This window comes from Lotus japonicus, chromosome 3 (assembly GCF_012489685.1).
Source record: "Lotus japonicus ecotype B-129 chromosome 3, LjGifu_v1.2".
NCBI classification, from domain to species: Eukaryota; Viridiplantae; Streptophyta; class Magnoliopsida; order Fabales; family Fabaceae; genus Lotus; species Lotus japonicus.
Window position 1 is genome coordinate 70821213 of NC_080043.1, and position 27813 is coordinate 70849025.

General features: G+C 36.1%; 2 protein-coding genes across 2 annotated transcripts; one reads left to right on the forward strand and one right to left on the reverse strand.

The window, feature by feature from the left end:
* Window positions 1–16804: 16804 nt before the first annotated feature.
* On the reverse strand, window positions 16805–19172 carry LOC130742475 (kinesin-like protein KIN-7H). The gene is made up of 3 exons (XM_057594580.1): window positions 18752–19172; window positions 18344–18599; window positions 16805–17041 (listed from the first exon to the last, which is right to left on the reverse strand). Exons 1-3 carry the CDS (start codon window positions 18958–18960, stop codon window positions 17006–17008), a joined length of 501 nt encoding a protein of 166 aa, XP_057450563.1. The 5' UTR covers window positions 18961–19172; the 3' UTR covers window positions 16805–17005.
* A 3993-nt stretch (window positions 19173–23165) lies between these two features.
* LOC130744632 (inactive poly [ADP-ribose] polymerase RCD1-like) lies at window positions 23166–25794 on the forward strand. The gene is made up of 5 exons (XM_057596802.1): window positions 23166–23881; window positions 23962–24215; window positions 24554–24657; window positions 25205–25348; window positions 25747–25794. The coding sequence occupies exons 1-5, from the start codon at window positions 23166–23168 to the stop codon at window positions 25792–25794; spliced, it is 1266 nt and encodes a 421-aa protein (XP_057452785.1).
* The last annotated feature ends 2019 nt before the right edge of the window (window positions 25795–27813 follow it).

Below are 27813 nucleotides of genomic sequence, written 5' to 3' on the forward strand. Positions count from 1 at the left end.
AGGGGATAGTCAATCTGCATTAATTTCACCAACCCTGGCTACAAGTATATCTCATTCTCTACAGCCATTTTCTTGTTTAAAATCAGAAATTATATACCATTGCCAAATATTTCCTTGACATCTTCTCTAAGTAACAACAAAATAAGGTTACCCATAAATTGACCAGCAAGCTTATCAAAATGCTTTTAGAAAGGAATAACTACCAACGGGGTGGTTGGTTCAAGTGGTACATGCTTGATTCCCCTTAAGTAAGGTCTCGGGTTCAAGTCTTATGGATGGAAAAAATCCCTGTTGGGAGAGTTGCCCAACCATGAAGTTGATGTTCCTAACTCGAATATTATTGCCTCCGAAGGAGGACACCTGTCTAAAAAAAGAAAAGAAAGGAATAACACATCTTTAGTCTGTCTAGTAATTATTAATGCCTCGAAGACCCGGACAACATAAATCGCCTCTAAATTTTTTTAAGATTAATTTCTATGAACTGACGGTGTCACATTCTTCAATTTCATATTTTAAATATTATTAAATTTAAAATTAATTATGAGTTAGCAAAAAGGAGGGATATGATTGAATGACTTAGTAAAACTTATTTACATTTTCAGTGTATAAAAATTAATCTATTTTTTTATAAATATTTCTCTTGGCATTGAAATCTTTTAATATATCCTACCAGGAAGGTAACAACTTATAAAACTATCCCATATTTTTATCGATCACATTAGTCTTTAGCAAAGGACTATACTGATATATCATAATAAACCCACTTGGTCACTCTCATCATTTGGAAAGCTCATTGCCCACCATTAGGGCCCAACCACATATAAGCAAAAGTTCCAACTGTTTACTTCATTGTATCTATCAATGAGCCTGTACTCCAACCAGACAGAAACTATATATCCCTCAGAAGCTTGATGACAGAATCTCCTCATGAACAAAATAGACCTCAAAGTAAGCTTCTTTAGTAAATCTTGACACAAAGCTGCACCTCATGTAGCTTGAATTAAGGAGATAGAATCTCAATCTTCTAGCGTCTTGTGATGGCCTTAAATGTTGGTTCAATAGTAAATCTTGACACAAAGCTGCACCTCATGTAGCTTGAATTAAGGAGATAGAATCTCAATCTTCTAGCGTCTTGTGATGGCCTTAAATGTTGGTTCAAATTGAAAGGCCAAAATTGTCCCAGACTAGGAATGAAAATGGGTAGGGTACTATAGTACCTATCTCCATACCTGCGTTTTCAAAAGATATTCGTACCCGTTCTTATACCCGTGTTGGTAGCAATTTGAATGTTTGTCCCCGTAACCTTTGGGTACCTATATGCTCGTATATGTACCCATTACCCGCAATTTAGTTAAGACTTAATTGCACTTTTGGTCCCCCAACTATTGCCTTCCGGTGAAAATCGTCCCCAAACTTCAAAATTAGCAAAAAACGTCCTCAAACTATACATGCCGTTGCACTTTTGGTATGTCGTTTGTCTTCCGTGAGAAAACTAACATGAGGAGCTGATGTGGCTCCCTCACGCGTGTCTCACGTGATTTTCTTTAGAGAGCTTGATGACTGGACAAGTCACGTGACTCTAAAAGGCTCCAACAGTCATCTCCCTCCTCCATCGTCTTCTTCACCATGGAACCCTTAAAAGAGGGGTTTTTCATTCCTTGCCTCTCCCTCTGAAGCATGTGACTTGTCCAGTCATCAAGCTCTCTGAAGAAAGTCACGTGAGACACGCGTGAGGGAGCCACATCAGCTTCTCATGTTAGTTTTCTCACGGAAGGTAAACGACAGACCAAAAGTGCAACAACATGTATAGTTGGGGGGCGTTTTATGCTAATTTTAAAGTTTATGGATGATTTTCGCAGGAAGACAATAGTTGGGGGATCAAAAGTGCAATTAAGCCTTTAGTTAACGAAAATGCATTTTCATTATTCAACAGAAAATAATATAACTACTATTATAAAATAAAGATCATTAATTAAAAATATAAAAGACTATTCAAATATTTAATAAGTAAAATCATTTATTTTTAAAAGGGTAAGTTAGGAAGTTAGAAACTTTGACTAAGTTTGTTGATATATATACTTCCAAGTGTGTATATATATAATAAAAATAATTAATAAAGTGTGTGGGTATGGGGCGGGTTGGGTACTATAATACCCATACCCGCACTCACTAATTTTTACTGGTAATTACTCATACCCAATCCCATACCCATCTAGCAGGTTTTTACCCTACCCATTTTGGATAATTTTAGCAGGTACCCAATGAGTCTGAGATCTATTGCCATCCCTATTCCCTATCCCAGACTCCCAGTGACAATTTTGATGTCTATAAGTGTCATGAAAAATACATGTAAGATTGTTATCCCCATTGACACCAAACAAAATAATTCATATATTTTTCTCAGGAAGCATTTTGAGCTGAATATAACTCCCCCGTCAAAAGTCAATGAAAAGAAAGATGGACCGGTAGGCCTCCTGGTAGAATTTCTTCTCTTTAACTCCACTCAAAGATTTGAATACCACTGGCTCTACACGGCAAAAATGTGGACGCTCTACATATGAAAGAAAACATAGGAGAAGTTAAACTCCAAAGCTAACATTCTCATGATGAAATATTCAAAACTAAGAGGGATGGAATATCTCATCTTTAACTACTATTTCATGCTTGTTTATGCATAAAGGAAAGAAAATATATTATGAGCAAGGTAAAGGGTTCCAAATGAAAATTATGTCATTTTCTGAGATTTGAGATGGTAGAACTTGATGTATTTATTTTTACACTTTTCATATACAACCTTGTTTCTGTTCCTAACTCTTATCACTTGAGCTATAATTCGGGGACGACATTTTTATATTCATTGTGCAATTTGGAAAATTATTTATCATTATAGTGCAACTTTTTATTTTTATTTACCTATATAGTGCAAATCGCCGGTCTTAGAGGTGATACCTTTTTTTTTCTTTAAAATCCCCAACTTAGTGGTATCTAGTATCTATAACTGTACTAGTATGGATAGCCTAAATGGTACTTGATCGATTAAAATTTCTCAAGTCCTGGGTTCAAATCCTACTGGTACCTAGATACCAAAAAAAAAGTATCTACAACTGTTTTTTTCTACTCTCATTGTGACGGAAACATTATTCGTCACAAAATCCTAGTAAATACTAAAAAAGGAATTAGTGAATGAATATGAAGAGAGAATATTTTCATCGTAAATAATATTATGTTGCTAAAAATTCCCTTTCAACATTCTGTTACTAATTTGTTTTGTATTATTCACTAGGATTTTGTGACGAATTGAACATACGTGGCAAAAACTACCCTGTTGTTGAATACTTTGCGACAAATAACTTCTCCCTCCATATTCGGTTGCTAATTTCTTTTTTATTATTCACTAAGTTCTTGTGACGAATTATGTTTCTGTCACAACGAGAGTAAAAAAACTAAAATGGAAAATAACTTTTCAAACTGCACCATCAATGTAGAAAATAAGTTGTGTAAATGACTCATGTGAGTTATTAAGCCACAACTTCTTTCAAAAAAAAAAATAAACACAACTCAATGGACCAATCAACTAGTTAGTATCCCCTGCCTGAAATGCATTGATTGTTTTATGAAAATGTAAAAAGATTGAATTAGAAGGTAAAGTATAATTTTTTTATTTAGAAATATTTCAAAATTAGTTTATTATCAAAAATTTGATTTATAAATATTTGGTATGATTTGATGTGATTATAATTAATTCAAAATTGAATGATTTTACAGCAACGAAAATTTCAAAAAAAAAAATATTTTAGAGCAATGTAAGGAAAAGAAATATTTTCATTTTAATATAAATATTAAATTATCATATAAATTAAATAATTATTTATTTTAATATTTTATATTTTGTATTGAATGAACAATAAAGCAAGTTTTTTTTTTGAAAGTATGAAGTGTAACTTTTACTGGTTAGATTCTGTACCCTTGTTGAGAAGGGGTTGTTTTTCAACACTTCATATATATATATATATATATATATATATATATATATATATATATATATATATATATATATATATATATATATGCTTTCAAAAAATAGTATGACGTGTAAAGTCAGTAGTTTTTTTGTATTGAAATGTATAAAATCAATTATATTCATACTATTTCACAATGAAGATAACAAAATATAGACATTAAATTTAAATTGAAAATTATTAAAATGTATTTATTAATTTTCTATTTCTTATCAACATATAAATATTCTTCTATTTTACATCATTTGAAAATTATTAAATTGTGAAGAGTGCTTATAATCAACTCTGTTAAGGATACACTTTTTTTTGAACGTTTTAAGGATACACTTTAAAACACTCATAATGATTGGTTTAAAGTAAATTGCTTTCGTCTTTTTTTTTTGAACTCAAAAACAATAATATTGAAATTAAATCGAATCCGACATGGAAGCCGATACATCAACCCTCAAAAAACTAGATAACCCCGGAGGCCCTTCCTCTATCCAGATAACATCTGAAAAAGAAGAGACATTCCTATCAAGGTAATCAACACACATGTTCCCTTCACGACGAACAAATGAAAAAATAAACTTATCAAAACCAAAAACTAATCTATGACAATCCTCGATAATGGAAAACAAATAAGAAGCTCCCAAAGCTGTCTTCCACGCCTGCAACAAGGGTAAACAATCAGTCTTAAAATGAACTCGTCGAAAGCCAAGCTGGATGGACAGCTCCATCGCCCAACGAAGGCTAAGTGCTTCTGCCACAGTTGGAGAGAGAGCATGAAGGTATGAAAAACGGTAGAAAGGGGGGTTTGAATAACGTTTTCAGAATAAAACTTCCACCTTAAGATTTTATCAAATCTTTCGTGAACAAATAAAGTGCTTAAGATAAGAGATAGGAAAGCACACACGGATTTTATCCTGGTTCACTTGATGAATCACTCAAGCTAATCCAGTCCACCCGTTAAGGTGATTTCTTCCTTCTTAGAATGAAGGCAATCCACTAATCAGGTAAATGTTACAACTGCACTTGAAACCTACAAGTGACTAACAATACACTGACTTAGCTCACACTAAGATTCACTCTCTTAGTCTTCTCTAGGATCCGATCAACCTTGATCTCCTAAAGGTAAACTAAACAATTGTTTAATTGAGAAACGTTTACAAGGAGATTGCTTCTAAAAAGCTTGTAGTAAACACAATGAATTCAGAGATGAAAGAATGCTTAGAAGGTTTGAATATAGCTTGCGCGTGTGAGATTCTTCCAACCGCATCTTTCAATCTTCAGCCTCTATTTATACTCCAAGGATTAGGGTTTGAACACTGCATGAGAATGCTACCGTTGGAGGGCAGGTCTGGAATTTCCAGCTTCTGCTGTGGCTGAGAATGTTAGGTAGGTCGTCAGGATAGTACATTTGCTTTTGTACTTTGGATAGTGACTTGACCTTAAACCTAGTAGACTTCTGATCAGAGTAATGCTTCGTGTTGGAACTTGTGAAGCTCGTTGATCAGAGTCAGAGGGAAGCAAGGATCCTCTGACCATTGTATCTTCTGATTCTGAACTCAGAGCGAAGTACTTGGTCTTCAGAGCCATCTTGCTTCTGGACTTCAGAGTCTCCACTTTTCAGCTTCTGGATCTTTAGAGTCTTCTACACCATCAGATCATCTGAACCTTCAGAGTGTCTGGGTTTTCAGAACGTCTGGATCATCAGAACTTCAAGTGACTGAGTCCACATCAGAGTTTGATATACTTCAGATCTTCTGAAGCTTTTCTACTGTTCAGACTGAACATAGAGATTGCGAAAGCGTTGCTTGGGACACTCTTTAAGCACAGTGCTTCTGATTTGTGTGATTAGATATAGGTCAGAGCCTGTAAAAGCACACTCAGAGAAACACGTTAGAGTATCAAAATTGTTCATACTAAAATGTTAACTTGTAATCATCAAAACATAAAGTTGTACTACTCGATCAAAACTTGATCTTACAGAGCAATCGTTGGGTACTTTACAGTCGAAGCCAAAACCTCCCCAACGTTGTATCTAGCCACCATACCAAAACCTACTAGACGATCCTTCCTCACTGTCGCATCAAAGTTTACCTTTATCATCTCCTCCGCTGGTTGTTTCCACCTCGCGTCGCTGTGCCTCCCTCTAGCCGTGGCCGCCAAGCTCGCCGTGGGATATGGTGCAATAAGCGTTGAGGCACGGGCAAGGACAAAAGCTGTCTCGAACGACTTCTCCTCAAACACAAGCTTGTTCCTAGCCTCCCACAAAGTAAACAAAATCCGCTGGACATGTGCCACCACCTCGAGATCCAAGTCGCGTATCACCGTGCTCATGAAGTCCATGATCTTCATACCAGGAGCCACTCGAATACCAAGCTGGCTAGCAAACCAGCATCCTCTAGCTACGTGACAGCCCAAGAAAAGGTGATCAATTGTTTCATCCTCTTGTGCACAAAACGGGTAGTAAGAGTCGACATCTACACTTCGCCGACGAAGCTTTGTTCTCACCGGAATCCCCCTGTACAGGCTCGCCAAGCAACCTCACGAACCCTTGGTAAGCTTGGTGCTTTCCAAATTTTTTTCCACAAAGATGGTTCAAGTCCCACCATAGCCGAGGAGGACGACAATCCGGAAAGCAGTAGCTGGACAAAATGTCCACTCAATCAAAGGAGTATTCCAACCACCATGACCTAGTACCATAAGATCCACAACTGTCTCAAGCCCTAACTCAGCCACCACATCTTGTCTGAAATTAACTGGTTGTCCGGTGGTGAGCCAATTGTCATCCCAAATTCGAATACTTGTACCATCCCCAACCCGTCAACAACTACCCTTCTGAATCATAGAGGAAGTTTTCAAAATACTACTCCACGCATAACTCGGTCTATACCCTTTCTTAGCACAAACCATACTCCCAGTTGGGAAGTAGACAACTTTAAAAAACCCGTTCAAGAAGAGAGTCAGGGTAATTATTAATTCTCCACCGATTCCTTGCCACCAATGACAAATTGAAAAACTTGAAGTCCCTAAAGCCAAGCCCCCAACATGCTTGGGCAGGCACATAGTTTACCATTTTATCCAATGGATACCGCGTTTAGTGACATCACCACCCCAATAGAATCGAGAGACCATACTCTCAATCTGATTACATAAACCATCCGGCAAGACAAAACAAGACATGACATATGAAGGTATTGCTTGCGCCACTGATTTAATCAACACTTCTCTACCAGCCCGAGTGAGAGTTCGCTCTTTCAAATCTTTTAATTTTTTCCACACTCGTTCTTTCACAAAATTAAAAATCTGACTCATCGATTTACCAATTATAGTGGGCAAACCTATATACTTGTCATAGCTATCCAATCCCTTTACTCACAACAACAGTTGCAAATCCACAAAACATTTCTCCGACACATTTCGGCTTACCGACAGCATAGACGTATCCAAGTTAATTACCTGCCCAGAAGCCCGTTCATAAGTAGACATAATGTTTTTTATGCATTCCGCTTCCTGAACCGTAGCCCGGGCAAAAAAAACACTATCATCTGCAAAAAGAAGATGAGAAATTATAGAAGCAGTACGGGCAATTCTTACACCATGCAAAGCAGAGGAAGAAATAGCTTTCTGGATCAAAGCTAAAAAAGCTTCACCACAAAGGATAAAAAGATAAGGGGAGAGAGGATCTCCCTGTCGCAAACCCCGATAGGGTGCGAAATTCGGTTGCGGATTACCATCTAAAATAATGGAAAAATTCACAGAACTAACACAACTCATAATTAGAGTAACCCAATGCACATGAAACCCCATATGAGTGAGAATGCTTTTCAGGAAAGGCCATTCCACCCTATCATACACTTTTGACATGTCAAGCTTAAGAGCTATCATGCCATTACGACCTGTAACTCGTTTCTTCATGTAGTGAAAGCATTCAAAAGCAATCAATGCATTATATGTTATTAACCTGCATGGAACAAAGGCGCTCTGGGCCTCACTAATTAAATCATGCAAGATCAATTTCAATCTATTTGCAATGGTTTTGGAAATAATCTTAAAGAGAACATTGCAAAGGCTTATGGGCCTAAATTGACTTGCAAGTACAGATTTCTTAACTTTAGGGATTAAAACAATCAAAGTCTGATTCACCATACCTGGAGAAATTTCACCATGAAGGACCTTCAAGAAAAATCAGAAACATCATCACCCACTATTGGCCAAATCTTATGATAGAAGAGTGCTGGAAAACCATCCAAGTCTGGAGCCTTAGTTGGGTGCATTTGGAATAACACATCCTCCACCTCTTCCCGGGTAAAAGGGGTCTCAGAACCCTCCTATGAGCTTCGGTCACCCACCCTCCCACCATGGATGACACCTCTTCAATCCCCGTAGGGTCACTAGTTGCAAAGATCCCCTAGAAGTAGCTCGCCAAGACTCTAGCTATGCCCACATCCCTTGTAAACTTCCTGCCATGCTCATCCTGAATCTCCTCTATGGTGTTTCTTTTCCTCCTTTGGGTTGCTTTTGTATGGAAAAACCTCGTGTTCTGATCATCATGCTTTAGCCAATTTTCCCTCGATCTCTGACACCACACAACCTCTTCCTGTTTCAGCAGGTCATCTAGACTTTTCTCTGCTTCTCTACTTCTCTGCTTGCAATGATCACTTGCTCAGTTTGGGTCTCTCCTTGAAGACGCAGGAGGAGAGATCTTGCCTCCTTTATCCTCTTTGCTAAATCCCCATATTTTGCTCTCCCCCAGGAATCAAGAGATCGCCCCACCAACTCAATCCTAGAAAGAATGGAGTGGTCCGGGCTCCCCCACCCTTCAGCAACAATCTCAGCACACTCTTCCCCGCTCTCAAGCCACATCTCCTCAAACCGGAACAGGCTCACCCGATGCCGTTGGACCTCAGATTTGCGAGCTCCGCAGTGTAGCATGATCGGGCTATGATCAGATTGGTGTCTAATTAAGTGTGACACCGAATAAACAGGTCATAACTCAGCCCAAGCCTGATTAACTAAAGCTTAATCCAAACGCTCCTCCACACTACCTGGGCCATCCCTGTTATTTGACCAAGTACAATCATTACCAATGTAGTCCACCCTGGTTAGCCCACAGTCCACACAAGCTTGATTGGCGACCTGCAATTGCCCAAGGGCAGGTGGGTCGCCACCAGACTTGTCATACGAGGAACGTATATCATTAAAATCTCCAATACAGAGCCATGACATACGTGCAATAGGCCGCGCAAGTCGGACTAATTCCCATGTTCTTATTTTTTTTGTGTTTCAGGGAATCCATAAATAGCATATACCTGCATGGGCACAATCACATGATCCGAATGGACAATATTAAATAAAATATGATGTAAAGAAGAATTAACATTAGTTACCTCAACCTCTGACCGCCACAAAAGGCACATACCTCCTGCACGGGACCTTCCACGACCCCCACACTAGACCGAGAAAATGTTACAAAGACTACTCATGCCATGATGCCTCAACATCTCTGAAGTGTAAAGTTTAGTTTCCATAAGGAACACTATGTCGAGAGCTTCTGAGTGGATGAGCTTCCGCAAAGCCCGTACTGCCTCCAGGTTCCCAAGCCCGCGACAGTTCCACGATAAAATCCTCATTGAGATGGGGGGGGGGACCGCCTAGCTGTCGCCGCCGATCCCAATCCATCTAAGTTAAGCCTCTTCAATGGGGGAGAAGCCCCCGTGCCAGACGTGCCAAGTGTTGAAGAGAACACACCTGTACGCTTCTTCTGATTAATAGGCAATTGTTCCTTCTCCACATTATCAGCTATGTGCACTCCTTTAAGTCTTTTTTTCCACTTGTTGCTCATACTGGTCCTCTTGATAACCACCTATAAACTCTTCCAGTTCCTCATCAAGCCAATCCTCATCATCCTCACCTAGAGCCTTGCCATTATTATCTTGCTTTTGATCCCCATCATCATTAGATTCATTATGTACCACCTCTTCCTCACGTGTATCCACCGCTTCCTCACATCTAACCTCTTGTTCACGTACCACAGTCCTCCTCTTGCCCACGTCCCTGGTTCCCAGACACATGGTTTCCACGCTGCACCCCCATTGCATGCGCTCCTTCTCTAACAGCTCCTCCCACAAATCGGCAATACTCCCCACGCGGGTTCCCTTGGCTGCCCATGAAGGCCCGAAGCCAAGCACCAAACTTTGGCGGCTGTCCCGCCGCTCCCCTCTCAATCAAACAATCCCGCTCAATGTGATCAAGATGCCCATAGCGGAAGCAGAAATCATACAACTTTTCATACTTAAAAATTGCCTTGCAGGGACCTCGACCTGCCACAACCACCATCTGACCCTTGCGGAGTGGCTTCTCAATACTCACCCATACTCTGGTACGAAGGCTTTCACCATCCCTACGCTTGTCCCAGTCCAGGAAACCTTCGAACCCTTGCGCCATTGATTTCGCCACTGCTTCCGTACGGTAGGTGTAGGGCAAGCCGTGGACTTGAACCCAGAATGGGACTTGGGTCATAGGAATCTTGGCTGGGTTAATAGTGACATCAAACTTATTCAGCGCCAACATGTGCCTGTTGAAGAACTAAGGGTCTGATTTGAGAACCAGATCCCTGTCCTTAGGAGACTTGAGACAGAAAGAAAACATGTTGATCCCAACATGCCTTATCTCCAAGCAGTTTCGGGACGTCCATAAATTCTGCATCACTGCATGCAGAGGGCCAAATCCTACTCCGGAATGAGTGAGGTCCTTTCCCAGTAACCAGACATCATCCCCCAGCAGCGGGTCGAAGTCAATCGCACCAAGTTCACGTCCCCTTCGAGGACAACATCGATCTCATTCACCATCCTTGTCTCAATTGCTAAAAGCAGCCACCGACAATTGTTGAAGGCAGGTAGCAGAAAAAATGAAACAAAAGGGAGCATAAGACTGTAGAACCCCAAACCGTCCTGGTCCCAAACCGTTCTGGTGGGGAGATCGTGTGCACGTTAAAACACCGTGGAAACATGATGGCGGAGACCAGAAGTCAACAGTGGCGCACTGAAACCTAGACGTTGACGAGACTAGATGAAACCCTATCAGAGCAACGCAGGGACACGTCATCCTTTGTGTGTAAGGATTTTGATATGATAGATTGGTTTAGTCTTTAAAAATAAAGGTGAATTCTGTGGTGCCTCTGTCAAAATGTGGGTGTGGTGCCTCCATGAGATCTGTCAAATAGGAAAGTGACATGTGTAATATTTTTTCCATATTTTCCATTTTCATTTGTTTTTTATAAATAAAAAATAAATTGTTTTAAATTTGGGAAAGGGTTTTTTAGCAAATATTTGAAAGTTACTTCTGATAAGTTTTGTTTTTACCATGGGTGAGATTTGGTGGTGCATATTCTTTTGGTTCATCATCAACCAACCAAGAACCCTAACTTCACACTTCTTCATCTCCAATTTTCATTTTTCAGAGATGAGGAACCAAATATCACCCTTCTTCATCTTCCATTCTCGTTCTGTTTCGCCGATCAAAGATCAAGGTGCGTTTGTTCTGTTTAGTGTGTTCTCTTCGTTTTGGGTTTATGGTTTTCGTTTATTATGGAGTTGAATCGGTGAAATTTCATTTATTCGTTTTAGTTTCGCCGTCTTCGCCATATGCGAATCATTGTATCGAGGTTCTTCTTCTGGGTTTTCAATTCATATTCTTTTTGAAAGTTAGGGTTTCTTCAATTGCAACTCTGGGAATGAGTTGGTTGAACGAAGGCGATTCACAGCGTCTATGTCAAGGTCGTTGTCGTCTAACTACTGGGTTTGTGGCGTGGGGTGGTTCTGGATTTCTTTTTTGAACAAATGCGATTGAAGGGGTCCAACTTCGTGGCCGTCATCAAGCGACTGACGGGTTTGTATGGATGGTTAGATACTGACGGAACTTCAACACCTTCTCCACAGTCGAAACCCTAAAGTTTTAATCCGATATTCCGAGATAGCATGTTCAAAAGCACTCTGGATGGGTTGGGGGCTTCAAGATTGCGACAAGCACCAGGAGTAGAAAATGGAAGAAGTTGTGTTGCTGATTGATGATTTGAAATTAGTTTATGGGATTTCTCGCTGTAGAATGTCATGAGGAAGAATTTGAGAGCTTCAAATTATCATAAGCACCCTCTGTGCATGTTCTGCCACCATTAAGGTAATAAGACCAGAAATTCTAATACTATTGTGGGGTTTTCCTCTTCCATTGTGGGATTTAGCTCTTGTGCTATATGCCTGCTCATAGACTCTTTAATCTCCATTGTGTGATTGCAGCAACACCTTTTGGGGTTCGTCAGTCTCACATGTATATCAACTTGGTTCTGAATTGAGTGAGGTTTGGCTCTGGACAATGCATAATAGTTTTATTTTTCTGCCACTCTTATCAAAGTTGCAGGTGTGGTGCTTGCCTAATTTTTTTATGACAAAAAAAGGACAACCAAAACCAACAATATGTGGCACGATCAACACAAGTGTAGTGCTTGCCTAATTAAACCATAAAAAATGGGTGGCAGGTTGAGTCTTAGTGTGCCTTGTCCATGCTGGTTGTTGGAAGGGGGCTAGTGTGGGGAATAAATGGTTGGAGTGGCAGGGACCAAAATTCTCTACTTAAACCATTGGCTAAATGGAATGTAATTTTTGTATTTTGCTGCTGTGTAATGAGTGGGAATTGACCATGTCAAGACACCATGGAACAAGTCTTGGAGAGATGGATCAGACTTGCTGGAAGGTGCTCAAATCAAAACCTGGCATTGGCTTACTGGGAAGTTTAAGGGTTCACATTTTTCACTGTATGAATGGCTTGAGCAACCCATTCTTTGTCTCAAATCGGTGGCTTAATTATTTCATCTGATCTGCTGGGAGCTGGAGGCATTTGTTTCTGTGTGCTATTATTTGCTGGATTGTGAAAAGCTGGTGATTTAGTATGGCTCTGTGATGTTATTCTAGAAGGTGTACTTTTTTGGGCAGCTCGTTTCTCTTATTTAGCTAGTGAGAGGTGATACAATAAAGGCTTAACTGCACTTTTGGTCCCCCAACTTTGACCTTCATGTGAAAATCGTCCCCAAACTTCAAAATTAGCAAAAAACATCCCTAACGTTTACACTCGGTTGCAAAATTGGTTTTCCGTCCAACTTCTGTCCAAAATCTAACAGATTGCTGACGTGGTATTATTTAATAATATTTTAATTTAAAAAACATTAATAATTTAATTAAGAAATAGATTTTTTTTATTTTTAAGACTAGTGACGGAGATAATCTGTCACAATTTTTTATTTGCATGTGCATTCCCGTCCCTAAGCATCCGCACCTTTTGTTTCTTCTTCTTTTCTTTACTTTTCTTCCCTAAATTTCATCTCCTTTCTTCTCCATCCTCTCTTCTTCTTCACCACCCCCAACCCCAACAACCACCACCACCAATAGACTCCATTACCAAGCCTTCCTTCGCCATCTTCAACGTTCATCTTCTTCGTTTCATTTCCTGTTTGAGATCTGGGTCTGTGTTCTTTAATTTTCTGGGTTATGGGTTTTCGATGTGGGCTGGGGTTGAGGTTCTGGGTTATTCTGGGTTTATGGTTCTGGAAGATGATAATAAAAAAATGGCAGTACAAAAGTTTGATTAAGTTGCTGGGTTCTTCGATTTCAGATCTAGGTTTTTTGGGGCTCAGATCTGGATTTTTGGGATTCAGATATGGGTTTTTTTTATTCATATCCCTGAAGTTCTGGGTTATTCTTTGATTCAGATTTTTGGGATTCCAATATAAGCTCTTGCAAACATGAAAGATCATGCCCCTGAAGTTTAACGAAGCAGGAATTATCATTAGAAATTTCAAATCATTACATGACACATTCATCTATTTCACTGTAATTTACGTGTTTTTGTAATCAAAGAATAGGCAACATAGAAACATATGAAGCATATCTGTTTATACACTCTACACTCATCAAAGAATAGGCCACATGTGAAACATATTTGGGTTTCTTAATTAGATTAGGGTTAATTTTGTTAATTTTCCTAACATTTTCATCACCTTCATCCTCAAAATTTGGTGGTGTTGGGTGAGGGGGTTGGCAGTGATGGTGCTGCAGGGAGGGGGGTTTGATGAAGATGAACAATAATTAATGAAAATGGAGACGGGAAGATTTTAATTTTAGTAGTTATAAATTTGCTGGGTTTGTATTGATGAAGATGGAGAAAGTGAGGAATGAGGAGAGGAAAATGAGTGGTGGTTATAGAGTGGGGGACTAAAAATGCAACTGATTAAATGTTATTTAATTAAAAAAAAATTCAGTTAAAATTAATTTAGAAATGCCACATCAGCAATCTGTTAGATTTTGGACGGAAGTTGGACGGAAAACCAATTTTGCAACCGGGTGTAAACGTTAGGGATGTTTTTTTGCTAATTTTGAAGTTTGGGGACGATTTTCGCAGGAAGGCTAAAGTTGGGGGACCAAAAGTGCAATTAAGCCTACAATAAAACACTTGTTGGATGCTCTCATCATTCCTGCCTTGTTTTCGCTGTTGGTGTGCTATGTTTCGTTGGTTGTTCTTTTTCCTCCCTGTTTCCTCTATTGTATTGTTTTTTCTGTCTTTATGTTTTGTAATGTACTCTTTCTTTTTGACTTTGTATTGGGTGGCACCCTTGTGCCTTTTAATTGATTAATTGCTTACCCAAAAGAAGTCTTGGGGAGAAATGAATGGTGCTTTTACTGGTTATTTATTTATTTATTGTAATCTTATGTTTTTACTTATGTGTTTATGCATAAGAAAGCTTAATAGTGATGCAAGTTACATTAGAAAGAGCATTGGCTGGATGAGGGTTTAACTTGTGGTTGGCAGAATGCATACTTATGGTTTGCAATATGTTTTTATGGTCTTGCAATTTAATACTTCCATTGCAGTGTTAGTTTGGATATGTTTAGAATGGAAAGTCCTTGTTCTTTATTCATCAATTTCAATTGATTATACTGCATCGGTTTTGTAGAAATTCATTTTGTGCAATATTGGCGGTTTTAAACCCCCACCTATATTCGTTACAGCCGCCAAAATTGCATATATGATTTAAATATAAACTTGTGGAGTTTGGTCATAGAGAAGTCCCGGTGAGGAATGCAAAATGGTGTTAAAAATTTCAATTGATTATGTTGCAGAGTTATTTGCATCAGTTTTTGTGTAGAAAATCATTTTGTACATTAGTGGCAGTTTTAAACCCCCACTTGCATGCGTTACAGCCCCCACAAATTGTGCAAGATGGTGTTAAAAATTGAAGGGTAACGCTTGATATTAAAAAAGTTTTTTTTTTGTCAAATTGATATTAAAAAAGTTAGCCACGAAAGATCGAACGAAGGACCCCTAAGACACATACATTTCTAAACCACTAAGCTAGCAACAATTTTAATAATTATTTGTCAAAAAATAGAATTAATTGGGTTCATGACTAACTAAGACTCATTTTGGGCCACCACTATTCCTTATGAAGCTCAATAAGGTATTTCTTCGACTTTCTCATCACAGGACCTATGTTGGGCCACCACTTCCTCATGAGGCCCAATAATCTCCAATAAGGTCTTTCTTCGACTTTCTCATCACCGGGGCTCATGTTGGGCCACCGCTATTCCTTATGAGGCCCAATAAGGTCTTTCTTCGACTTTACCATCACCGGACTTATGTTGGGTCACTCTTTCTTATGAGGCCCAATATGGTCTTCCTTCGACTTCCCCACCACCGGAACTCATGTTGGGCCACCATTCCTCCTTATAAGGCCCAATAAGGTCCAATAAGGTCTTTCTTCGAATTTCTCATCACTGGGACTCATGTTGGACCACTCTTCCTTATGAGGCCCAATACGATCTTCCTTCGACTTCACCATCACCGGGACCCATGTTGGGCCACCACTTCCTTATGAGGCCCAATAATGTTCAATAAGGTATTTCTTCGGCTTTTCATCACCGGGACTCATGTTGGGCCACAACTTTTCCTTATGAGGTCCAATAAGGTCTTCCTTCGACTTCCCTATTATCGAGACTCATGTTGGGCCACCATTCTTCATTATGAGTCCCAATAAGGTCCAATAATGTCTTTCTTCAACTTTTCCATTATCGGGACTCATGTTGTGCCATTCTTCCTTATGAGACCCAATATGGTCTTCCTTCGACATCCATATCAACGGGACTCATGTTTGGCCACTAATCCTCCTTATGAGGCCCAATAAGGTCGAATTAGGTCTTTCTTCGACTTTCACATCACCGGGACTCATATTGTGCCACTCTTTCTTATGAAAAGGAAGGGATGACCCAATAAGAGCCTGAGACATGACCAGAACTGATATTTACCCTTATCGAGTATGACAATGAAGGATGGTCCAATATGAGTCTTTGACATAAGGTACATATAAATGAATTATTTTTACTATTTTTAAACTATTTATAGTCTCAACATTAACTATTTATAGTCTTAATATTTTAATTTTTTGAATTTTATAAATTATTTCATCCTAAAATGTAAATAAATATAAACATTGTCATTTTTAACACAAAAACATGTATAAATATTATATATCTATAATTTTTTTTTAAAGGAATTATATATCTATAATTTGAAAATTATACTTATAGTATTTTTTTTGAAATTCGTGTATATATATATAGAATTATATACGTATATATATATGTATATAATAATAGAAACAACTAACTTATTGCTGTCAGAAAAGAAACAACTAAATTATTTTTTCTCCTTTGTAGGAACAAGATTTTATTTGAAATTATGTTTTATTGGCGGTTTGGAGTTTACTCTCTAGCAGTTTGTAACCGCCACGAGTAGCGCAAAGACAAATTTACAATTTACATGGTTGGTGCTGACTTCTTATCAGAAATACAAATCAACAGGGGATTATCTACATATCAGAAATACAATTTGGCCCCTCCACTTCATGCGCCCAGTAAATGCACCTTCTCTTGCCTGCTGGCCAAATTGTTGCGCCCTCATTCAAATACCCCACTTGGAGGCCTTATGAACCACTGCAGCAGCAAGAACATATATAATAGTAAATATATAACATCTCCAGCAATTTGTCAACAACATCTAAACCAGCCCCCACTATGAGAAAAGCCCCAGAAGCAACAACATTCCATCATCTTTCAAGCTATACCATCCATACAAGACCTGAATTTTATTAGATCAAATATTTTATCAGCATGAACACCTGCAGACTTAAACAACACTTCATTTCTCATTAGCCATGGAGACCAAATACAAGTACACCAAACTAATAACCATCCCATCTTCTTCTTTGACCCAACCTCAACACAATAATGATTAAAATGCATTTTACAGTCTTGGGACAGAACAGTTTGGACGCCAATCCAGTTATAATACTTCATCCAGATGTTCCATACGAACCTGCAGGAGAAAAGTAAATGATCTAAACTTTTCTCCCCCTCTCTCAGGAATGTCACCAAACATCTCGTGTGACAACCCAAAAGAGATGAAATAAGCCCAAATTACTAACACCAATACCTGGATACCCATCTGCTAGTAATACATTGACTATCCATTAGATTGAAAGCTTTGCAATAAAGAAGGTGAAAAACTTATTCATTTTCTACCAGAGAAACATGAATAAATCCCTTGAAGTAGCGAGCTGAGATAAAAATGAAAACTGCAACTTGCAAGTAAATGCTATAAATTAAGTGGAAAATAACGAAACCAATCAAGGACAAAATTAAATTAGTAAAGGCTTCATGGGCTATCTATTTCTTGCTATACCCATAACCTGCTACTCTGTTACGGTTACGAGTCTGTGTGGCAAGAACATAAACCCTCAGAGAGGAAAACTAGCCCTCAGAGAATCCTCTCACTCATGTAAAACTAGCCCTCACTACATAAATCCTCATATGTGTGTGTGTTCAGATCAAGCTTGTGCAAATATATTGATGGATTACCAGGGGTTCAAAGCAAACACGAGTATAAAGGGAGTGCTACAAACCAAATGATCCCAAGTTTTATAACTAAAAAACATTTTGCGGCACAAGTGGAAATATTCGAAGAAACAACATTAGATAAGGTGGAAGCCTCATATAGAGAGTAGGACAGCTCAATATAAAAGTATGTGTGGAAAAACTAGCTAACCAATGATGCAACGGTTCAGATGATATGTGATTAGATGTGTACAGAATAACATTGAAGAACCAATAACAAATAGTAGAATCAACAATCCAATAAAAACAGATACTAAACACATGGCTGATGGCACAGGTATACTATAACTTATATTAGAACATACAAAATTATGAATTTAGTTTCAAAAGTTTTATTATTACCATCTCAATTTGGAGGTCCTTTTCTCTCAACAATGCTGCAGAATCAGATGTAGGGCGGGCAGACCCCGAATTTCTCAATTCACTTTCCATTCTAGCCAACTCTTTCTGCAATTGCTTGACTAGTGCTTTATCAGACATCACCACATTCACTTGTGCATTAGTTGCCACTTCTTTAGCAAAACTTGCAAATAAGAGGGTGTTTATGGATTGCTCAACATGGCTCCGTGCAGGGCTCATGGTGCAGATAATTGCAGTCCTAGCATTACACATAGCCTCCTTGATTTGTGTCTTTCCAATAACCGTTATCAGATACATTTTCCACCATTATCATAAACCCTAATCCCATTCTAAGACATAAATTGTGGGTAACCAAGAGCTACAGAAGAAAAAAAATCAATCTTTTCTCACCTGAGAGAGCCAGCAGGGGAATTAATGAAAAGCTTGATATCTTTAGAGGGGTCTTGAGCATCCAAGAGCAGCAATTGACTCATGATAGCATCAGCCACAAAGTCATCGATGCCACTCTCCAAGAACACGATCATCTCGCTCAACAACAGCCCCATGGCATCAGTTTCCGCGCCTTTCATGGCCGTGGCCGGCGTCTGGGGCGAAGACATTTGAAAAGTGATTCTGGGTTTCAGAGATTCGGACTCAAAGTTTGCATTTTTGGAGTGTTTTGGTGCGGCGGTGAGGACGCACCTGAGTGGGGTTGTTCGGTGACATGGTGAGGGGAAAGAGGATTTAGGGTTGAAAGAGGAAGTGGGTGGCTTTGAGAAAAAGGTGCGAATGCTGGTGAGGGAGAAGTTCCAGACGAGAGAGGAGAAGATGAAGTTGCAGAGACGATTGAGACGAGAAGAACAATTGTCATATGGAGGGATGTTAAAAAATTATTTTTACCGTGGTAACTGATTTAGTTAGGGACCAGTTAGCAAATATATAAACTTTTTTTTCTAAAACAATATTATTTAAAAATATTTCAGGATAAATGGAAAAGAGACCTCATTAAATACATGTTTTGTTGCTACTGGTCCAACTAAGCAGAGGTACCATACCTGCATCTGGAAGGAGGCACCACAGCAGGCACCTTAAAAATAAAGTAAATTGCTTCATTAGTTTCTTTATAACAAGTTTATACAAAAGCAATTATAATTAGATAATTTTCTGTTTTACATAAATATTTTTGAAGTGGTTTATGTTTCATTTCATAAATGTATTTCTATTCAACTCTATATTTCTTATAAAAATAAAATTTATTAACATATTTCCATTAAAAATTATATAATATAATTTAAATGTCATTCCATTAAATTCTAAATATTTCATAACTAATCATTTAACCTGTGCAATGTGTGTGCAATTCAAAGGAATTATTTTGAATATATAAACTTATAAAAATATATTATTTTTTATAACATTTATATAATAATTTTAAAATAAATAATTCAAATTTATATGTAGATACTAAACTATAATTCTTAAAAAAATAAGTTTTAAGTTTATAATGAATTATAGATATTATATATTTGATTAGGTAATTTATTGTTTTGCCATGAATTCAATTTATCAGCTTAACCATATGTACCAATTTTTTTATTTATCAGCTTAACCATCTAAGTCAAAAGAATTTTCATTCAATATTAGTTAGATAATTTAAATTTATTGTTAAAAATTCAATTCCAAAAACTACGAATGACAAATTAACTTTATAATTTAAATTCTTTTTCGATGAAAGAATAAATGCAGTCTCATTTGAAAGAATTGACATTTGGGGCTTTCCCCTCCTTGTAACAAAAATAAAAAATAAAATAAAAAGAATTGACATTAGATATAAAATATATTTGGTAAAAAAATTTAAATGAATTTAAATTTTACTTTCTAAATAAATCATTCAATTGATTTAATTGTTACTTTTTTGTTTTATTTTATATATTGTTAATAATTTGTCAAATTTAAATATTTTTATGTAATTGGATTACTTTATATAGTTTATTTCTTCAAAGATATGAAACTTTAAAAGGAAAATCATTATTATGATTTTAATATCTAAAAAATGAATATCATAGGAAAATATTTATATATATATATATATCTATAAATATATAATATTTAATAAAATAGTTAGAACCCCGAGAAATGAACTAATAGTTTTATGAAAGTGTAAATATATTATATTAATATTTAAATTATTACATTTTATTTAGAAATATTTTTAAACCATTTTATCGGTAATAATTTCACAATTTTTAAAAAAATATTTTTTATTATTGGATGTGATTTTAATGGATTCAAAATTTATTGAGTATATTGTAACAAATCATTTTTTTCTAGTATAAATTGAAATAATAAATATTTTTAATAAATATTTTCTATTTCAAAAAAATAAAATATTTATTTATATAAAAGAAATATTTTACCAGATAAAAATATTTTAGGAAAAAAATAAACAGGGAAGTGTAATATGGTATCGTACCCATTTGAAATTTATTGAATTTAATTGTTAAAATATATTTGATAAATTAATTGAATTGAAAAAAGTTCCTTGGAAATAAATCATTAAATTCAGAATAAAATTTTTAGTATTTTTAGAATCATAATTTGTATTTATTAGAATCCCTGCAGGGGTAATTTCATGGAAAAGAAAAGTTAAAAAGGAAATAGTGATTTTCAAAAATAAAAAAATAGAAAAACTACTTTAGTAGTATGAATAAATAAAGTATTACTAAAATAAAAAATTCCTTTACAGCCTTGTTTCTTCCATAACTGCGGATTTTCCCACATCCCTCTAAGAATTTGTGTATAAATAGGATTTCTTCTCCCTGAAAACACTTAGTAAAAGTAAAGTAAATGGTGAAAGATTTGTCAAGGCTTATTCTTGTTGCTTTTTCTGTTTTGAGGCTCAGGTATAATTCCCAAGCTTTCTACATCAGTTTTTTTTTTCTTTTTTCATTCCACGTTGTTTCTGTTTAGAATTACAGTGATTTATGGGATCTTTTGCAAAACTTTCGTGTTTGATACATTTTTTTATAATTTGGGACTCGGGTTCATCATTTCTGAGTCAGATTGTATTATTCTCTGCGGTTGAGCCTTTTTTGTCTTAATTTCTTCAGAGCTAATTTCTCTATTTAAAGTGATATTGATAGACAGGGTGGGATTTTGTTTTGGTATTTGTTTTGATCATTTTGAAGAGTGTATTTGGCTCAGATAATTAGCTATTGCTATGACTTTGTTTTGTTTTTTAACTTATGCAAAGTGCACGTACAATTTCAATGCTAACTGTAGTTCTAGTATGCATGAAATCATTTATGTGTAGATTTGTCAATTTAGTGACATTTTTCAAGTTTATATGATTTTTTCCATATGCTTTAATTTTGATGTTTGTGCTTTATTCTTTGTATTTTAGAAATATTTGTATTTTGTACAAAAAGAAGAAGAAATATTTGTATTTTTACTACGATGGTTGTTATGTTATTTGTTCCCCTTTCACATAAAGTTTTTCAATCCTTTTGAAGCACATGATCCTTTACTGTAAAATTGTGAGTAGGATGTATTAAGTCTTTTGTGCTATAGAAGCAGCGGAAAATTGCACCTATCATGGTTGATGGGGGAGATTTTATAAAAATTGTTTGTCAAAATAGATTTTGAATTCAAAAAATTGAGAAGGGAGCCAAACAAACTTTATACCATTAGGATGGACAGATAAAGGAAAGAACCAAATTTAATTAAAACATTTACTTTTGTTTGCTTTGTTGGATCTAGAATATGAAAGTTAGAAGCAAGAGGATGAATTGATAGACAAACTTAAGCTTTTTAAAAAGATTGAAATAGGTCATATTTATCAATTTAGCTTTTCTGGTGGGTCCCACATATATTGTTTTCCGACCCTTTTCTTTGCTCAAACTAATAGAAGAACTTCTAATTTTTTCATTCATCTTCTCTCTCTTCATTTCTTTTTCTACTCAAACAAATTTTTGACTGTTAAGAAATATATATGAAAAAATTGTCGTGTTAACTTGTATTTTCTTAAGCTTTGCTGTCAATGACCTCATAAAGATCAAATGACATTATATAGTTAGCAATATTAGATGTAGAATTGAATAAATTTTGCTTGGAACAAAATGCCATTCTCTTTTTTATTTTAATGTTCAGGTTAAGGGAATTTTTTTTTTTGGGTAACATAGAGGGGCAAAGCCCCGAATGTTCATGTTAAAGTTTTTAAAGTTAAAGTTCACGTACAAATTGGGTGTTATAATTTTTTTTTCACATTATCATTTTTTGAATTTTTTTATCAAATCCCTGAAGGTATAATTTATCTTTCTGAAGCAATATTATATTTGTTTGTGCATGAAAGGAATGATTTTATTAATTAACTCCCCATTATCTATTATGTCAAATTTATATGCGATCCTACATGTTAGTCCTATGTTCTGAAATGTTTTAAACATCCAAGGATTGCCAATTTTTCTTGATGTCATTGTCTGTCATTGCCATTTTGACTTTAAAATTGTTCAAGGTATAGGGTTCTATTTGACTACTGCATTTGAGCTTTTCTATTTGTGTGTTTATAGATATTCATCAAGTATACAAAAGGGGAAGTTAAAACTGAAGTGAAGAAAAAGAAGGTTGCATGTTGTGATGCACATTTAAACTGAGCTTTGCGACCGACGATATATCAACAACCATCACTTGCATCACCCACAAGCAGAGTTGTCAAAAAATGGGATCGGGTGATTATGAAAACCAAAGGACAATTATTGGTTCTCGTAGTGGACAATCCTTTCTTAGGCATTATTTAAACTATTAGAAGAGTGAAAGATTTGTAAATATGATGCTCTATAGTAATGGCGAATGGTTGGAATATGCTAGAGAAGTCTTTGACTTGTTTAAGAATGACTTTGAAATAAAAAAGGCAGCTGTGGAAATAAGGTTAAATGGTCGTGATCTTATGCTAGATTTTCTACACATGTGTCAGGTGGACTTGAAAACTGGTTTGCATCAACCCATAGCATGGATTGATGAAGCAGGGGGATGCTTTTTCCCCGAAGTCTATGTTGCTTCTCATGAAGAATCTTATAACTCATACGAACCCGAGTGTATGAAATTACGTATCGAAATAAAAGTGAATGGGGTTGATGAATCCATGTCGAGGAAGTGTGCTAGGGAGTCCAGTGGCGGTGAAGCCATTTCGCAAAATCATGTAGGTTTAGTTCCTTACATTGAACCTGTACAGGGAAAACCAGATTTAAATTTTGTACGAGAGATGTTCCTTAATGGAATGAGTTGTCTTGGCAGTAATGATTTTGAGATAATAGAGATAAAACATTGCTTAGGTGCATCAATGCAAGCACAATTGAAGCTATTCCAGATGCAAGCTAAAATTACAAAGGAATCCCATGGGGAAGCTAATGTTAGATACGCTTGGCTTCATTTTTCTAAAGAAGAACTATCTACAATGATGGAATGTGGACTTGGGCATTGTGCAACCAAATGCACATACGGTGTTGGTGTTTTGCTTGCAGCTGTTACTTGCCCTTATGCTAGGTCAGTTTTCAAATGATCAACTTATGAAAAGTAATATCTTTTACATACTAGTAATAAGATTCATTTTTCCATATTTACAGTGCTCGTTATTGTGATATTGACGAAAATGGTGTTCGGCACTTAGTCCTTTGTCGTGTAATAATGGGGAACATGGAAGTCCTTCATGCTGGCATTGGCACCAACAATGAACAGTTTCAACCCAACATCTCTGTATATGATAATGGGGTGGATGACATCCAATGTCCAAGATACTATATAGTATGGAATATGAATATAAGCACTCACATCTATCCACAATTTGTTGTTAGTTTCAAGATCTCTGAGGATGCTGAAGGTAATATACATTATTCCTTTTTTGTGTGAATTTTCTATTGAGATAGTAGCATTGATAAGTTGTATAATTAGTGTTCAATGGTTTGATCAAAGGAAAACCAATTCATATCTACGATTCATTGTTTCCATTTAGATGAAAAATCTATCAAAAATCATTTTGGTATTAGGAAATACGGTTTCATTCATAGATTATAATCTACTTGTGGTTTGACTCTCTTACATTCAACATATTGATGAGTTCACTCTGTTTAAATGAAACCAACCTGCTAAGTTATTTAGTGTTATTCCTTTTAAGAAAAAGTTTCTTCTCAAACACTAATACATGATGCTTTGTTATAGGACACTTTTGTGGAACCATGGGAGAGAATAATGATTATGGTGCTAATTTTTCTATGGATGATTCGGCTAGTTATCATTCTGGTGACATATTACAACCAGTCTCTGTAAGTTACTTGATATGAGTTTCGCATTTTATGTTTTTGAAGTTTCTATGTAAAAGGCAATGTTAATACCAATATTTTAATTGCATGTTTTTTATCTAAGAATACTTACACCTTTTTAACTTGTACTTTAAATATAATTTTTGTTCAGTTTTATTCTCTTGATAAGAAAGATGATGTGGTTGTTCTATTCTTAAATATTACAAGTGGTTAGCTTGATATGCCTTTATTTTCTGGAAGAATTTCTGATGGTACCAGTAAACATGTTGTCGATTTTAAGGAATGTAATCATGTAAGTATTTTTATGTAATTGCTTTACTAACTCATTGTTTAAGAAATGTAGCTCCTTAAGCTATCATTGCTTTACTAACTCATTTTGTTTCCTGTAATGTTTTATGTGTGAGGTTGGTTGTTTGATAAACATATTTATGTGTTCACATACAACTTGTAGGGGTTTTGTATTTTTAGATTTTTCTTATGGTCTTAAATCCTAAGATTTTTAGCTTTAATTCCTTTATGAAGAACTTCTTTTGATTGTGAGATACCTCAGGGAATAACTGCTAATGGGATTGCTACCACCCTGAAAATTCCAAAATCTCCTTGGCTTCCTTTTCCTATGCTTATTAATGCTATCAATGACAAGGTTCCTGACAATGATATGAGTTTTATCAAAGAACATTATGAACTATACAAGGTATGTAAAATAGCTCCAATTCTTGCCTGTTTGTCTTGATTAATAAAATGTCTCTAATATATCATGTCGTTCTAGTTCAGGCAAAACAAATTTCCCGTCATGATTTTGTGAAGGAGTTAAGGTTGATAGTTGGAGATACTGTATTGAGAGCTACAATAACAATTCTTCAATTCAAGGTGCCTACTTTTTTTCTTTTTCATAAAGATTCAATTTAACTTTGAATTATATATTGTGCTTATGCATTGTCTTCCTCCGTGCTTATACATCCTTGAGGGAATTTCTTGTTAAGTATAATAGACTATAATTTTCATTTACTTGAGAAATAAATTGCAAATTCTTATGTGCAGTCTTTTTGTTATGTGCTTATGTCTCTTAAATGTTTGACTGTCTACTTGCAGATACCATCAAATGGTAAATTGGAAGGCTCAAGACAGAATGAAGGTTGAGTCTTTTTATCTATGAGGAGTTGAAGTTATTTTCCCTAAGAGTTAAATGTTGTCAACTTTTTGAGCTTCATGAAGTTGTGATATTGTTAGCTCCTAGACAAATTGGGTTTTTCATTACCTTTTATCATTTATAATTTGGCATACAGCTCCTAGGCTCAAGAAAAAAGTCGTTAGTGGAATATTGGCAATTGCATTTTTTTCTCTTTTAAAATGAACGCACTTTGTATTGAACTTTGCATGCCGCCTATTGGAATAAGTGAATGAAATTTAGTTTTCTTCAAATAAAGTAGAGTTCGGGTGTCATGATTGGAAAAAAAAGAGCCTTGCTATATCTCCTACTAAATGGTGTGAATCATCTCCAAAAATCCAAAAGACCCACTTGTTACCATTGATTACCATTTAAAAAAAAGCAAATGTGGCCACATGGAAACTCCAGGTTGATTACGGGACTGGCTTGCTTTGAATGTATGCAGGGTGAAGTTTCAAATTGAAACAAGGCACTGTCCTAGTATTTTAGCTATTGTGTTTTTTTTTTTTTCTTTGCTTCTATCGTTCCTAGTCTTCTTTGTATCCCATGCTTTTTCCCCCGTTTCTGGTTTATTACTTCTTCTGCTTGTAACTTTCTTTCCTCTATATCCTTGTATTTGGGTGGCACCCCTTGTGCCTATTAATGTTAATTTGGCCTATCTAAAAAAACACGTATTTATGGTTCGGATGATCATTTGGGTGAAGTTTTCGGAGGAAGTAGCATTTTTTGGAAAAGAAAAAATGAATGATTAGTTGTTTGTTGTTTGGGCTCATATCATATTAGTACACATTTTTGTGTGGCTTTTGGATATTAAGAATCTAAAATGATTTTAAAAGGGTTCTAATTTGGTAACAAATTCAGTTGATATCATGGTTCTAGTTTCTGAGAGAATTGCAAACATATTTAAAAACACAATACTTATAAGAAAAAATGAAATAATCTGGTGATAATTATAAGTATGCAAATTAATATTTTCCCTGTATAAGTTGAAATTGATTTTTACACCTTAAATTTTTTTTTTGGCACTTTTCATCAATTTTTTTCTTTTCAATATCTTCTATCAAGTAGTTATAAATCAATTGAAGAGTTCCTACAAGATTGAGGCTATAAGCTGGGCCTTTCACTATGAGGTTTGGTTGCCTTTTAGGGTCAGCCTAGTTAGAATAGTATATCTGATATGGAATTAGGTGATGATTTTCATAGATGAATACATGAGTATTATATACAGCAATGACTACTAATTCTAATCCTATAATCATGCTAGTCATCATGACAGCAATTCTATAATAACTACAGTTGACTAATGCTATTGATTACATTGAATGATATGATTATAGGGATTGACTATTGACCACATGATTGACAACATCGAGGATTTCATTCTCTAACTCCCCCTCTCTGTAGGCAGTGGTGGATGGTGCCTTTGAGATACCTCAAAATTCTCTTTATGCCCCGCCAATGATCTAAAGTGGGAGCGCTCATGAATTGACTAAGCTTGTTAACATAAAATGCAATGTCAGGTCTTGTGTTTGTCAAGTACTGCAATGCCCCTATGGCCTGTCTGAACACAGTTGGATCTTTTAGTTTCTCCCCTTCAACTGTAAACTGCCTGCCAGTTATCATAGGAGTTGGACATGATGGTGCACTTTCCATCTTGAATTTTCTTAGCAAATCCTTTATGTACTTTGACTGTTTTAAGTACATACCACTTGCATCCCTGTGAACTTCTATGCCCAAGAAATAATGTAAGTGCCCGAGATCCTTTAGGGAGAACACAATGTTGAGTTGCTTGATAAAAGCTTCCAAGAACTTGGTGTTGGTCCCTGTCACAATTATATCATCTACATATATTAGAAGGAAAGTGATATGATTTGTACCTCTTAGAGTGAAGAGTGACGAGTCACTTTTTGTGTTTTGAAACCCCCAGCTAAGCAAGGCATTTTTAAGACTGTCAAACCAGGCTCTTGGTGCCTGTTTAAGTCCATAGATTG